The sequence below is a fragment of the Sus scrofa genome, chromosome 7 (assembly GCF_000003025.6).
Source record: "Sus scrofa isolate TJ Tabasco breed Duroc chromosome 7, Sscrofa11.1, whole genome shotgun sequence".
Lineage (NCBI taxonomy): Eukaryota > Metazoa > Chordata > Mammalia > Artiodactyla > Suidae > Sus > Sus scrofa.
The window spans coordinates 3390090-3405433 of record NC_010449.5 but is presented as its reverse complement, the minus strand read 5'-3'; the positions used below and the strand labels follow the sequence as shown (position 1 = coordinate 3405433).

Sequence of the window (15344 nt, the reverse complement as noted above, 5' to 3'; positions counted from 1 at the left end):
TAATAGCAAATCTGCCAGCTATTCGTGTTTGGTTTAAGTGATTCTGTGGAGTATAAACTTATTTCTCTGGCTCCAGAGAGAGAAACACCAAAATGTCTTCGAGTCAGATTTTTTCCTAAAATACACTGCACATAATTTGTCATGCTTTACAGATGTCGGCCAGATTTAGGGTTTGGTATGTCGTCCACACACAGGAAATTCCTGCACATGTTCCACCAGGTGAAGAGCCAACAAGCTCGATGTGGATATTGTGACGGATGCGTGAGTCCATATAAAGGAAACATAACACATCCTTTTAATCTACACTACGAGAAGGTGCTCCGGATCTCACTCTTCTTCTTCTTTTTTGGTCTTTTAAGGGCCTCACCTGAGGCACATGGAAGTTCCCAAGTTAGGGGTCGAATCAGAGCTGTGGCCGCAGCTCACTCCTCAGCCACAGCAACGCAGGATCTGAGCTGCGTCTGCGACCTACACCACAGCTCACGGCAACACCGGACCCTTAACCCATGAGCGAGGCCAGGGATGGAACCTGCAGCCTCATGGATGCTAGTTGGGTTCATTTCTGCTGTGCTACAACGGGAACTCCCTCGCTCTCCTTTTTCAATCAGGGCTTTAAACAGGAAAGAAACTGGGGGGGGTGACGCTCTGCACGTGTAACCACATCACAAGAGCCTTGCTCTCCAAAGACAAAGAGCAGTCACGAATCCCGAGGACAGAGGCCCCAGTACAAACATGGGGCCACACTCCACAGGCCCCAAGGCAGAGGGTCACTGGCGGGCCCCCGCCTCGTTCGGCTGGGGCTGCGTGGCACCAACCGCAAAGCCGGCAGAGGGTGGAATCCGCGGGCCCAGAGGACCAGGATTCACAGGACTGGGCCGCTGTGCTCAGAGCAGGGATGGTGGTGCCGCCGCCGCCGGTGAACGGGGAGGCCAGGCTCCCAGGAGGCAGAGGCTCTGCTACCACGCTCCTCATACACGCATGATGGTGGCGCCCACGACAAGCCGTCCACCCTCTTCCTCGTCGGTCGCTCCGCCCCCAACTGTGAACTCCGACTACGACTGCAGGGCACAGAAAAGGCACTATGGTGGCCGTCTTCCCCGCCTCTTCCTCCACCGTCTCCACTACAGTCTTCTGGGATAAACATCCCTCTTCCAGCAAAAGAAAAATACTGATGTGGCGTTCCCGTCATGGCCCAGGGGTTAATGAATCCAACCAGGAACCATGGGGTTGCGGGTTCCATCCCTGGCCTCACTCAGTGGGTTAAGGATCCAGCGTTGCCACGAGCTGTGGTGTAGGTCGCAGGCATGGCTCGGATCTGGCGTTGCTGTGACTGTGGCGTAGGCCAGCGGCTACAGGGCCAATTCAACCCCTAGCCGCAGGAAGCGGCCCCAGAAAAGGCAAAAAGACTGAAAAAAAAGAAAAGAAAGAAAGAAAAAAGAAAAATACTAATGTGCTTCTTCTTCTTCTTCTTTTTTTTTTTTTTTTTTTTTTGGTGAAATGGGAAAAATCGCACATGGAAATGGTAAAAAGTTGAGACCCATTAATTTCATTGCAACACAAGGAAGCTGCGGGGATTCTCACAGCTGGATTTATTTGGGACGAGAACCAGGAAACACTGCATAATCCTGCATTAAGTCTTATCAGACAACACTTATGATAATGACAGCCAAACCAGATCTAGGAGCTATTCCAAGCCCTGGAGATTAGCAAGTAATCACAGGCTCAAGTCCTAATACAATTCTGGGGAGACACGGAAGGATTCAGAGAATTAACTAGCAAAATAGGATTAAGAAGAAAGAAGAAAAATTTGACCTCCACCTGCACTGGTCAGTATCCGCAAAATTCCGCATTCAGCTCCGTGTGGTTCCAGGGCTGCACTGGGTATCACCTGACCCAGATCTCCTGACACATCGGTCTCTTCCCTCCCCTGGAAACCACCTGATGTCAGGAACTGCCCGCATCCTCTTACTGACTCCAGAACCGTGCCTCGGTCTGGGCACGACAGCTGACTACTCTGATACCACGAGCTCTCTGCAGTCAACGTTCAATAAAATCCCAGCGCTGCCACTTGCTGGTGGAGTTGTTATGGCTAAGTTTCCTGGTGATTCTGAGCCTCAAGTTCATCATCTATGAAATGGGCTTATAGAACCCTTCCCACTGGATCGTGAAGAAAGCTATAACAGAGGCAAGGGATTTGGTTCAGTGGCTCGGACAAAGCACTCAACAGATGGCAAGCGGAATAAGGCTTGATGCGCTGACCCACGGCCGCAGGAGACACGGACTGAGGGCAGACGGCCACGGGTGGCCTGAAGAACCTCCAGGGCCTCGTACAACCGAGTGCTCACCATGGTGCCTGGTTCCCCAGGGAGAGCAAGGACAAGCCCTGCCAGCTTCCCAGTCCATCCACAACTGGCCGCCCAGCTGGCAGGAGGCCCTCTCACGGTCACGGCCCCCGATGTCAGCCGCGCGGTCTTCAGTCTCAGCTTCGCCACCTTCTTACGAGCACGTTCACCACTTTGCCCAGGACAGGTCAAGAACGTGAAGTGACAAGCCGTCCCCTGCTCCTCAGCGAGGTCACGACAACTCCACGGACACAGCTAAAAATCGCTACTGCGGAACTCCTCGCAGTGAACACGGAATCTGCCCAGCTCTACCCGCAGCCAGCAGCCTGCGTGGTGAAAATGGCAGAGAAAGGGGTATGTGATGGGCTGACGTCCGCATCCTGAGCCCCGGAACCTGCGGCTGTCACCTGACACTCAACAAGACCTTCGCAGAGACGATTCCAGAAGGGCTTGATGTGTGGAGAGGATCTTGTCACAAGGGCCCTTGTAAGGAGGAGACAAACATTCAGAGCGAAGGCGACGGGACTGGTCACGCGGGCGGGAGGGAGGAGGGCGGTGTGATGCGGCCCGGAGCTGGCGCCCCGGAAGGAACCGGGGCAGAGGCGGGTTCTCCCTGCAGCCTCCGGAGGGCCCGGCCCCGCTGACCTCTGAGCTTCAGCTCCACCACGTGGATTCGGACTCACCTCCAGGGTCATAAAATAGGAAAGACGTATTGTTTTAAGCTGCTGGGTTTGTGGCAATTGGTTACCTGAGCAACAGGAAACCAACCCGGAATATAATCAATAGACACTAATTACCAGTGAACAACTATGAAACAGCTCTCCATCATCTATAATTTTCAAAGCATTTCACGGACATCTGCTTCTTCCGCAGTCCAATCCTGGCTACACCACCTGAAGTGTATCACATAAGGGCAACCGTGAAACCTATATTCAGTTGGGCAGGTGCACACATACTGGTTTCCACCTTGGCAGGAGAAAAACCGGCCCTGATTTTTTAAAAGACATTTAATGCAAGAGGTCCACAGCCTACTCCCGGACACTCTGTGCCTTTAAGAGAAGATGCCTGTGAGGCCACTTGGAACTGGATAGAAGCCACCATCTCGTGGTTGCAACCATGTCACCCATCTGTGCTTGCCCCACGGCCATGTCCTGCCCACTGCTCTGTGCCAGGCTGGCTGGTGATCCATCAACACTGGCCAGTTTACTAAGTGACCGAGTGAATGAAGACGTGAACGAGAAAAGCTTAGCTCCTTGGCCAGGTTCTGCTTTTGACCATTTAGATGGGGCTTTCTTCCCAATTAACCTAGGAGGACCTGGTGCTGGAATAAAAAATAGCTTATTTTTTGAAAAAACAGGATTTTTAAGAAGGCCAATAAAGATGAAAGCAGAAAAATCAAATAATGATAGGAGGTTCCACTTCCTGCTAGGATATAAAAGGTCCCCAAAAACCACCGGTCCCACTGTAACAACGAGACAACAATAAATTTAGAAGTCTTCTGCCATAAAAGATACTGAAGACATGCGGACCCACGCGGAGGTGAGGGAATTCCGGAGAGAATCCAGGAAGCCCTGGATCCTAGTGCGTCCACCACGGGGCACGAGCAGGAGGAAGGCAAGCCTGCTCCTGGTGAAGAAACTGCTGGAAGAAGGAGGAACGAGCCAAACTTCTGCGGGCCAGGCCTGGCCAGGGCGGGTGGCGACCGGAAGATGGAGAAGCCAGTTCTCCTGCAGGGTTTTTGCTCAGCAAGCCCTGGGCGTGGAAGAAGCTGCTGGCAGCCGGGTGGACAGCAAGGCGAGATTTCAAAACCCCCCAAGCGGACCCCACCCTCTGCCGCACGGCCAGGTCTCAGCACCCAGAGGAGAGGAGACCTGAAGTCCAGTTCGACTCCCGGTGACAACAAAAGGACCCGGCCTCGTCACCTGCGCCACCCCAGGAAAGGGGTGAGGCCTCCTGAGGACAGAGGCCACCCACCTCAGCTGCTGTGTTCTTTCAAACACACTTTAAAAAGCAGGAAAACTGAGCCCCTGACGAAGACGCAAAGGAATAAAAGGAGAATAACAGAGAAAAAAAGAGTTAGAAATAATACACAAGGACTCAAAAATCACTAGTATGAACTTGCTAAGGAATGTAAGGGAAAAATGCATAAAGTGAGGGAAAAGATGGAGCATTTCATCAGAGTAACACAAACTCTCAAAAGGAAGCAAGAAGAAAGTGAAGAACTGATGACAATGTCTAAGCTGATTAACTCATTGGAGGGGCTCCGGGGTTAACTGGACACCACAGAGACAAGACAAGCAAAACCATCCAAAATAAAGCACAGGGTGACAAAAAAACCAATAATAAAAAGCAAACCCTGGGCACAGAGTTCTGGGGTCTGACACTCGTGCGGTTACAACCTGAAGAGCAAAGAAAGGAGGAGAGCTGTTGGAAGAGGCATCAGATGAGAACTTTCAAAGAGGGCTGAAAAGCACGGATTCATCAGAGTGAAACCCCAAGTGAAACAACAGGCAGAAAATCACACGCAGGTCAACCTGCTCAACACCAGAGTGAAACGACAGACAAGGTCAGACAGACATCTGAGAGCTAAAACAACAATACCCACACAGAGACACACACACACATACATACACACAGACACACACAGAGACACACACACACATGACAGACACACACACAGACACGCACACATAAGACATACATACAGACACACACACAGACACAGAGACACACACACACACACACACACAAGACATACACACACAGACACACACACACATAAGACATACACTCAGACACACACAGACACACACACACAAGACATACACACACACATAAGACATACACTCAGACACACACAGACACACACACACACGGACACATACACAGACACACACACACAGACACAGGCAACCTAGTATCCACAGAAAATATTCCTAAAAAATAGAGGTGGAACAAACCATTTCCAGACAAACAAAACGGGGGAAGCCAGGCTGCACGATAATAAGAAACGGGAAAGGACGTTGTTCAGACTTAAAGAAAACGCCCCCGAAAAATTAAGATGGGAGAAAGGAAGGGTGATCAGTGGATACATACCAAAGAAAATATAAAATAACATAGCTTTAATTTCCTTAAAAGACAGTTGGCTATATGAAACAAACAGCAATGTGCTGTGGGATTTTAACACATGGAGAAGTAACGTATGACAATAATAACACAAAAACAGGAGGGGTAAATAGAATTACAGCATTGCAAGGCTGTTGTTAAATGTTTCATGCAGTTGTAATAGCTGCTCATGGTAAAGTGGGATGCATCAATTCCCCATACTGCAGTCTAGAATAACCACTTAAAATAATACGGAAACGGCGACATTAAACAGCAATGGGCGTGATAAAATGGAATACAAAAACAAACTGAAATCTGCGGGCAAAACCTCAATTAACAAATAAAGAACAGAGAGAGACAATGGGTCAGAACTAATAAAAGGTGGTAACATTAAGCCCAAGAATATCCCACAGAATCATACTGAACATCAGATGCATTCAACACTGCATTAAACGTGAGTTTACAAAGGACCCAACTCTGAGCGTTTCCAAGAGACATATTTTTAATATAAAGATAGAGAAGGTAAAATGATGAAAAAAAATATACGTGGAAAACACTCATCCTAAGAAAGCCAATACTGTCATTAAAACAACTTCAACTGCAAAAGCATCTTTAGTGAGAAAGATGAACGTTCATGACAGAATGATGCTAAGCAACACCCAAAGCTGGTTCTCTGCTTAGACCAACAGGCTTGGTAAACCTCTTTTTTTTTCCCCGCATACAATTCCTGATGGTTTATGAACTCCTGTGTGTTTATGACTCGCTATTTAAAACCTCTTTTCGAAATCACATTATCCTTAAATTCAATGATTTTCTCTTCGAGCTACGTGACCCTCTCAATTATATTCCACTTGATTCGCGTAAGTCAGTTACCTGAAACTTCACCTGCTGGTTAATGTCGGGCACGCGGAACTGCTTCAGGAAGCGCTCGTCCTCGCTCCAGAAGAGGCGGATGTCGGGGATGTCATAGAGGACCATGGCCAGCCGCTCGAGTCCAAGGCCAAAGGCCCAACCGATCCGCTCTTGAGCACCAGCTACAATGAGAAAAGAAGACGAAACACCGGATTAAAACATCGCTAATTATTATAGAAATGCAGATCAAAGCACAATGAGGTACCACCTTACACCGTCAGAACAGCCATCATCAAAAGGTCCACAAACAATAAATGCTGAAGAGGGTGTGGAGAAAAGGAAACCCTCCTACGCTGTTGGTGGGAGTATAAATTGGTGCAGCCACTGTGGAGAACAGTATGGAGGTTCCTTTAAAAAAATTAAATATCGAATTGCTGTATGATCCAGCAATCCCACTCCCGGGCATCTATCCAGAGAAAACCGTAATTCAAAAAGATACATGCCCCCGAGGGTTCACTGCAGCACTATTCACAACAGCCAGGACATGGAAGCAACCTAAATGTCCACCGACAGAGGAGTGGATGAAGATGCTGTACACACATACAATGGAATATTACTCAGCCATTAAAAAGAATGAAATTATGCCAATTGCAGCAACATGGACAGACCTCAAGACTATGACACTAAGTCAAGTAAGTCAGAGAAAGACAAATATTATATAATATCACCTACATGTGGAATCTACGAAAATGATATAAATGAACGTACAAAACAGAAACAGAGTCACAGGCGTAGAAAATAAAGTTATAGTTACCAACGGGGAAGGGGGGAGGGAAGAATTAGGGGTTTGGGATTAATACATACACCCTACTGTATATAACACAGATCATCAACAAGGACCTCCTGCATAGCACAGGGAACTCTATTCGATATTCTGTAATAACTTACACAGGAAAAGAATCTGAAAAAGAACAAATACATACATACGTATGTGTAACTGAATCACTGTTCTGCACACCTGAAACTAACACAACACTGTAAAGCAACTATACTTCAATATACAATGATTTTTTTTTAAAAGCAGGAGGGTCCACAGGTACATTCCACCCCTGACCCCAGCCAGGGCCGTCGGCCAGCATGTCCCAAGGCAAGGCCTGCAGGAGGGGTCCAGGAGCTCTAGGGGACCTGGATGGCACACCCTGCGCCTCCCTCGCCAAGGCACTCTGGAGTCTGCTTCTCCACTACTGCCTTTCATCTCTGCTCGAAGCCCAGGCCTCCTGAGCCCGGCTTCCTGCCTTGGAGGCCTTCCTGTAACCCACACTGGCCCTCGTTCCAACACTCAGCCACTATATTAAGGTTACAGAGAGGAGAGAAGAGACAGTTTCTGTTCAAAACATGCCACAGTGGACCGTGAACAGCCAGAAACGGTGTGTCCAGCCTCCAAGAACCCTCGATTTCATAAAAACACACTCCTACTCTTAGTAAGAGCTGCCCCGTTAACACACAGGGACCACAAGACCGCCCAGGTGACACCTGGCTGCCACCGCCCTGCCAGAGGTGAGTGTGCTGTTCAGACAACAACAACACCCTGAAGTCTCAGGCTTATTTACACGACATGGAAACAGAAAGTAGAACCTGCAGGGGAAGAAGGCACGGGAGCGGCTCTGGTACCCAGAAGGGCCCCCAAAAGAGCATCATTTCAATGGACCCTGGAGGACGAGCAGGATGCTGGGGGCACTGAGATGGCTCAGGATGGCCACTCCAGCGCAATGCCCTGTGTCACCGCCACCCCCAACCAGGAGTCAGAGGACCCGGAGTAGATTTCAACACTGGGGCGAGGTCACTTTATATGAGTCCATCTCAGTGAACCCCCGAGAGTCTCCTACTGGCGAGGAGAAGTGAGCCAATGGGAAGAGAGACAGTCGAGTGAGGCCAGGACTGGAGGGCGGCCCCCAGGAGCCAAGGGAGGCCCCAGGAGGTAGCAGGAAAGCGGGAAGCTCACTCTCAGGATCGCGAGGAAATGGGTTCTCCCCACAGCCTGAGCAAGAGAAGGCAGGACCCCGAGCATCACAGGGAACCCGGTCCGGAGACACCCTGATCTCAACCGGTCTCAGCCCTGGGCAGGGGCCCACCTCGAGTGTGCGCCGGACTCCTGATGCTCGGAGGTCGCGACACGTGACAACGCCGTGCTGTGTTAAGCCACTAAGCACGAGGTGAATCAGTTACCCAATAAAAGAAAACGAATGCTGCCCCGAAGGGTGGAGGACGTTGAGAGGCCGCTCCAGACTGAAGGGCCGATTCCACTGGCAAAGGGGGGAGCGGTGGCGGGGTGGGGTGGGGGGTAGCGGTGGATTCTGGAAACATCACACAGGCGGGCAAGCTTGTAGGGGGCACCCGCCACCAGCCAGGTGCTGCCACCACCGTCATTTATACAAGCAACCACGACGACGGCAGAAGCCATGAAGTACGAGGCTCGTGGAGTGATCTGTTTAAAAGATGAAGGGTTAAAAAAAATACTCCAAATGAGATCACAAACAGGCAAAGGTAGAGAAGAGAGAATGAGGCGGCATCGGAGGGAAGACGCGCCTGGAAGCAGAGCACGTGGCGGGGCCAGGCTGGGCGCACCTGTGTCTCGAGAAAGAGGATCTCTCGGGCGGGGGTGGGGGGGGTGGCGGTGGACAGGATGGACTGAACCACACAGTGGGAAACGGGGTGCACAGCCCCGACCACGTGACCCGCCTGAGAGAGTAATTTGTACTGATGCGTGAAAACCACAAAAAAAGGCTGGTGACTAAATTAAAAACAGGAAAATTAATACAAGCGTGATGTGTTGTACTAGAAGAAGAATTTTCTCTTTAAGTGGCATTGCCTGGTCCTGGTGGAGTGGTTCCAGCACCCTTAGTAATTGCTGGTCACACTACACGTTCCTATAAGAATTCTGAAAACATCACGGCAATACCTGCAAAGGTCCATAATAGTGCTCAAATTCTTTATCTTTCTGACTTCATTAGGAATTTATCCCAAGGAAATAATTCAACAGAAGAAAAAAAAAGTGGGGGGGGGGTTCCCACTGTGGTTTAGCAGAAACGAACTGGACTTGGATCTGTGAGGAGGCAGGTTCGATCCCTGGCCTCTGACGTTGCCATGAGCTGGGGTGTAGGTCACAGATGTGGCTTGGATCTGGTGTTGCTGTGGCTTTGGTGTAGGCTAGCAACTGCACCTCCAATTCAACCCCTAGCCTAGGAATTTCCATATGCTGGCTTTAAAAAAAAAAAAAAAAAAAAAAGAGAGAAAGGAAAAAAAACAAAAACAAAAACGTTCAGAGCAATATGAGAGCAAAAACATGAAAACAACCTAAATGTCCCAAATTAGGGAAGACCTTTAAAAATTATACTATTATTTTAGGAGTTTCCATCATGGCTCAGTGGTTAACGAATCTGACTAGCATCCATGAGGACTCAGGTTTGATTCCTGGCCTTGCTCAGTGGGTTAAGGATCCGGTGTTGCCGTGAGCTGGGGTGTAGATCACAGACGTGGCACAGATCTGGTGTGGCTGTGGCTGTGGTGTAGGCTGGCGGCTGCAGCTCTGATTTGACCCCTAGCCTGGGAAACTCCATATGCTGCAGGTGTGGCCCTAAAAAGACAAAACAAACAAACAAACAAACAAAAATTATAGCATATTTAAAGTAATCATTAAAAATCATAATTGTACAAGTAAATGTTTATTACGGGACAGACTGTAAGAAATGATGAAAATGTCAATGATGAAATGAATATGTACTATGATACCAGTACTTAACATAGATACAAATGAGGGTTGTTATGTACAAAAATTAAAAACAACTTTAAAACATGTTTCTGAAATATCTTTTCAAAGAAAAAATCATGAAGATAATAGATGAAATATTAATGTTTGTGAGTTAAGCTTCTTCCTTAATTATTAAATCTTTTAGATTTTATTATAAATGTTTAGATAAAACCAACGATCTAGAGCCCAGTATCTATAACCAAAAGAGCCGTAAGCTCAGGCTCTCTGATGTTCTTTTACATCCAGCAGTTTTTCGCTCCTTACACCCATCACGCTCATTTTCTTCCCCGTCCTCTGAAATTTTGCTAGAGCGAAACCAGAATAACACAGAGTCCCTGACGACAGCAAAGGAAAAGAGCGACCATCTACTTTTTCAGACGGACGAACGTGAAGATGTCCACAGAAAAGGAAAGAGAATGAGATGAGAAGCTCACTTAAAAAAAACACAAGATGAAGACGCATGAAGTTCCATTTCGGACTTACCGGATTGGCAAAAATAAGAACATTTCATCCCATACCTGACGGCAAAGCCGAGGGAAACCAAGCCCTCTCTCCCACAGAGAGGAGGTGCCCCGCCCGGGGCGGGTGGGTCGGGAACCTTTGAAACCCACTGACCCCACAAGTGTCACATAACAGCTGCTCTCAGAACCGAGGATGCACGTGTGCCATCGTGCCACCTTAGCACCTAGAACGTCTACTTACGGGAAGTTATGAACGTAGAAGGCTATTTGTTGGAATGTTATTTATAACAAAAGACTGTACATAGTTCAAGGGCCCATTCAGAGGAGCTGGTTGAAAACCCTGCCATGTCCACACAATGGAGTGTAATGGTTATAAAAGAAAAGCAGCGTTTCGCTTCTTGGCCTTCTGGCTAAGACCAAGTGTAAAAGAAAAGCAGCAGTCGCCTTTTTTTTTTTAGGAGTGGGGAGGGGGTGGGAGAGACCTGACAGGTGGAGGACAATGCGGACGCTACACTAGTGAATATTAGAAAGAGTGAGAAGGAACTTTTCAAGTCAGACTTTGCATGACTAGAGAAAAATACACTAATTCTGTTTACTTCTGAGAGGTTATAAGAAGAACAAAGCACTCCTTGGTCACACAGGTACCAGGCCTTCAGGAAAATCACGATTAGTAAGACTGGATCTCTACGTCCTCCTTACCGCCTGAAATGGCCTTTCTTTCTAGGAAAGCCAGCACATTTTTCATATGACACTGGAAAATCAGTGTCATCACTGTGGGGGTTTCAAAAAACCTGAAAACCCTTCCCCTTGAATCCCAATGGGCTGCACCTGCTTCAACCAATAGAATACCGGGAGATGATGCTGTGTGACTTCCCAAGGTTACAGCAGAAAAAGCCACCCAGCGAACCTGCGGGTTCTTGGCGCGATCACCCTCCAGTCACTCCCTCTCAGGATTCTCCTTCCAGAACATTCTGTCTTGGGACCCAGCTGCCAAGCTCCAAGCAGCAGCAACATGGAGCGGCCTTGTGGAGGCCCCCCCCTCCCCCGCACGCCAGGGAAGGATCCCAGGTGAACCCAGCTTTCCAGTCATCCTAGCCCCGACAGCAGGCTTGTGAGTGAGGCAGATTTAAGAGGATTCCGTATGCATCACGAACAGCGAAGAACAAAAACCAAAAAACTGTAACAAAATATGAACCAATGGAATCCAGCCACACATAAAAGGATGTTACCTCACAACCAGATTTATCCCAATGCAAGGTTAGCTCAACATACGAAAATCAATAATGGAATTCGCTCAATAAGCAGACGAGAAAGAAAAAGCGACTGGCAAAACGCAACATCCATTCATCATAAAAACTCTTAGCAAATGAGGAACACAGGGAACTTCTTCAATCTGATCAAAGACACAATTTTTTTAAAAAGCAGCTAATGTTACACTGAACGTGAAAGGCTGGTTGCTTTGCCCTCAGGATCAGGCTGAAGATGAGGGTGTCCACTCTCATGTCTGTATGTCCACCTCTATCAGCCTGAGTTCCTAGCTAGTAAAAAAGGAACAACAAAAACATCCTGGAGTTCCCGTGTGGCACAGCAGAAATGAAACGGACCAGCAACCAGGAGGTTGCGGGCTTGATCCCTGGCCTCGCTCAGTGGGTTAAGGCTCCAGCGCTGCTGCGTCTGCGGTGTAGGCCGGCAGCTGTAGCTCCGATTCGACCCCTAGCCTGGGAGCCTCCATATGCCACAGGTTCAGCCCCCAAAAGCAAAACAAAAACAAACAAAAAAACCCAAAACCCCAAAAAAACTTAATCACTTGTGAAGAAAGAGCCAGACTGTCTTATTTGTAGATGGCATATTATCTATATAAAACTCCTCAGGAATATATTTCCAAAGGAACCAATGCCTGCATTTGGGAAGACCACAGTACACAGAAATGCCTGGTGTGCGTGACTGGAGGGCCTCAGCCCCACCTGGCTGTCCGTGAGGCGGGCTGGAGGGGCTCCAGGCTCAGGGCAGAGAGGGGCCATCCCATCAGTACCGGAAATCCCAGCCACCTCGTGTGCTGAAGGTCAAGGACTAGACCTTCATGAGGGGAGGGAGCGGCTGGCCCCAAGCTTCCTGCCACTGTCCACAACCTCACAATTGTTCTTATCGAAAAGCCATGGAGGGCTGCAAGGAAAGGCATCTACGTGCCGAGCCGGACCCCACTTCACTTTGGAAATGCTTTGTTTTGGTCCCTTCCTGACTTGCTTCTTCTGAACTGGACCCCTGCCTCGTGCTATCAGCCCACTGCAGGCGTGAGGTGGCAGGATCTCCTTGCCAGAGATGCTGATCACCAGGTCTTCCCTCGAGTCTTCACGAAAGAAGACTCATCTCAGAGCTCAGAAAGTGGGAAGAGAAAAAGCTGCTTTCTCCTGAACAACTGGACTGCTGCAGTGTCACAACTGATCCTCATTCACTCCTTACTTCGGCCCCAAGGCGGCTTCGAGTCATCCCTACGGGTCGGGTCGCCCGACACGGGTCCATTTCTCAGTGTGGCTCTGGCCCCAGTTTTATTTTCTCATCCCCGTCTCCTCTTTGTCCTCATTATCTCAGCTACTTCTTTCATCCTCCTGTATATACACTCACACAGCACTTCAAGATCTTTATGGAAGAAAGGGAGCCATAAATAACTAGACACTTACGGCAGGGCTAATTTTCAGGGCTCTGGCACTCTTCAGCTGTAATTTGTTGCCAGTGCTCACGGGCTAACACTGTCTTGGGCTTTTTCTTTTTTTTCCTGCATTCCAGTACCAGAGGGTCCCAGTAAACCAGAGTCCCTGGAGCAGAAAACTGACTGTAAAGACACAACTTCAGCTAAACAGAATATTTCAGATGGGAGGCACTTGGATCTCCCCCCCACACCACCCCATTTTTAAATGTTCCCATCTCTGGACTCTTCCCTCCCATCATGTTGGGTTTATATATAGGCTGACTTCCTTAGAAAGGTTTTCAGCAGTGAATCCCCTCCTCTGCTGTTTTCTTCCGAGAACATCATCGCCTAAGACGCCACCACTCTGCGTATTTATTTTATGTGCTGTTTATCGTCAGGCTCTGCTGCTAGAGTCGGACCCACGGGGCCAGGGCCCGGGCTGGTTTTCATCACTAACACAGCTGGAGGGGCTGGGACAGTGCCCGGCGCTCACCAGGGCTCAGGCGTCTCGAAGAAATGAGTGAACGGCCAGGAAGGCCAAGTTCAGAGATTTTTCCACTTTTTAATGTACTGGCTTCATTCCTATTAGGAAGAAGTTCGTATTTGACGTTTTCAGTGCAAGCAGTGACTTTTGCTCAGTTTATGCCCATGAGACTGTGTCTACCTTGTTATGAGGGGACAGCAGAGATGCCATTTCTGAGAAGACATCTCAGAAAGGACAGAATTGGGACACACAAAAAAGAAACAACGGGAAAACTGAATACTCTGTCCCCTCACCCCACCTGCCTCACCCTTCACCCAAGCCTCCTGCATCCGGGCCCAGCTGGCAAGGCCGCTGTTTGCCAGGCCTGGGGCTTCCGCAGTGCTTCTGTTTCTACCTTCCCCGCTTCCAGCTCACATTCTTCCCTACAGACTGAACCCTGCACCCTGAGGCTTCCTCGCATTGGCTGCTTTGTTGCAAAGCCAAGGGTCAAATTAAAACCTAAACCATGATGCACTGAAAAAAAATATTTGAATTATATGAAGTATATTTTTTCCTTCCCTGTCAATAGGGGCTGATTTCTGGTAATTCTTTGACTCGGTGAACTGACACGGTCCCAAAATAATTGTGACAAGAAACAGCGAAACGATCCAGCCCCTAGCATTCATATTTTATAGCACCTTCCCGATTACAAAGCACCTCACCTTGCTTCTCTTGATTTTGATCTCACAGTGACCGTATGGGGATGTCAGGCTGGCATTATTAGCTATGTTTAAAAAATAAAAGCCATTTAAGCAAGATCACACAGACACAGGGGCCCAAGTGTATGGGTTTTTGACTTCAAATATGCATCTAATGTTTCTCCAGATTCACGTTCGAACAGTAATGTAGAGAGACTGTGTTCAAAGCATTTCAAAGCATCAGAGAGTCCCACTTCTGTCTGTGTGCTTTTTCTGCTTTGTAACTGCCAGTTGCCTGATAGATTTTGTCTTTATTCCATGAAAGCTAGTAAAATGATTTGCATAAGGAGCTGCTTAAATGTCCCAGTAGGCTCTTCTGAAGGTGGGGCTCCATGGCTCCAAACATGCCTTTCACAGTGGGTTTGACCCATGCCACACAGACCTGGGCAGTGGGCTGACGGGGCTAAGTGTTCAGCAGTGGTCCTGGACGAAGGCTGCACTTCCTTGACCATCGTTATGACGACAGAAGCCCCTCAGCGTGCCAGCACCACACTGCACGTCCAGGCAGGCCTGGGAAGGCCACGCAGCTACATAAATTCTTGTTTCTTCCCTTCCCACCACGGACTTAGCCCTTGATCCCCCGCTTTCCAGCTACAATCCCTGAACTGTTTCCTCAGAGACGTGTCACCGAATGATTGACTTTTCAAGCTGTAAAGATCGATCTCCTGCCTGAAAACTTTCTCTAATCGCATCTATCTGTGGCCCCACACTTCCGTCAATGCGTCCTTCACACGATCCAAGGCAGACCGCTCTCAAAAGAGCCTTTCGTGGCGTGGAGCAGACCGCGATGAGATCCTGCAGGCCGTGCAAACAGTGGTCCTCAACACAGTCCGGGCTGGGCTGCATCCTAATCGACAAGAAGACCTTAA

General features: G+C 48.7%; 1 protein-coding gene across 1 annotated transcript in view; it reads right to left on the bottom strand.

Moving 5' to 3' along the window:
• The window catches only part of FARS2 (phenylalanyl-tRNA synthetase 2, mitochondrial), a 363981-nt gene that overhangs the window by 151980 nt on the left and 196657 nt on the right, over positions 1-15344 (bottom strand). Inside the window, 1 exon segment of the mRNA XM_021100131.1 lies at positions 6321-6481. Within this exon segment, the coding sequence (XP_020955790.1) occupies positions 6321-6481 (161 nt within the window).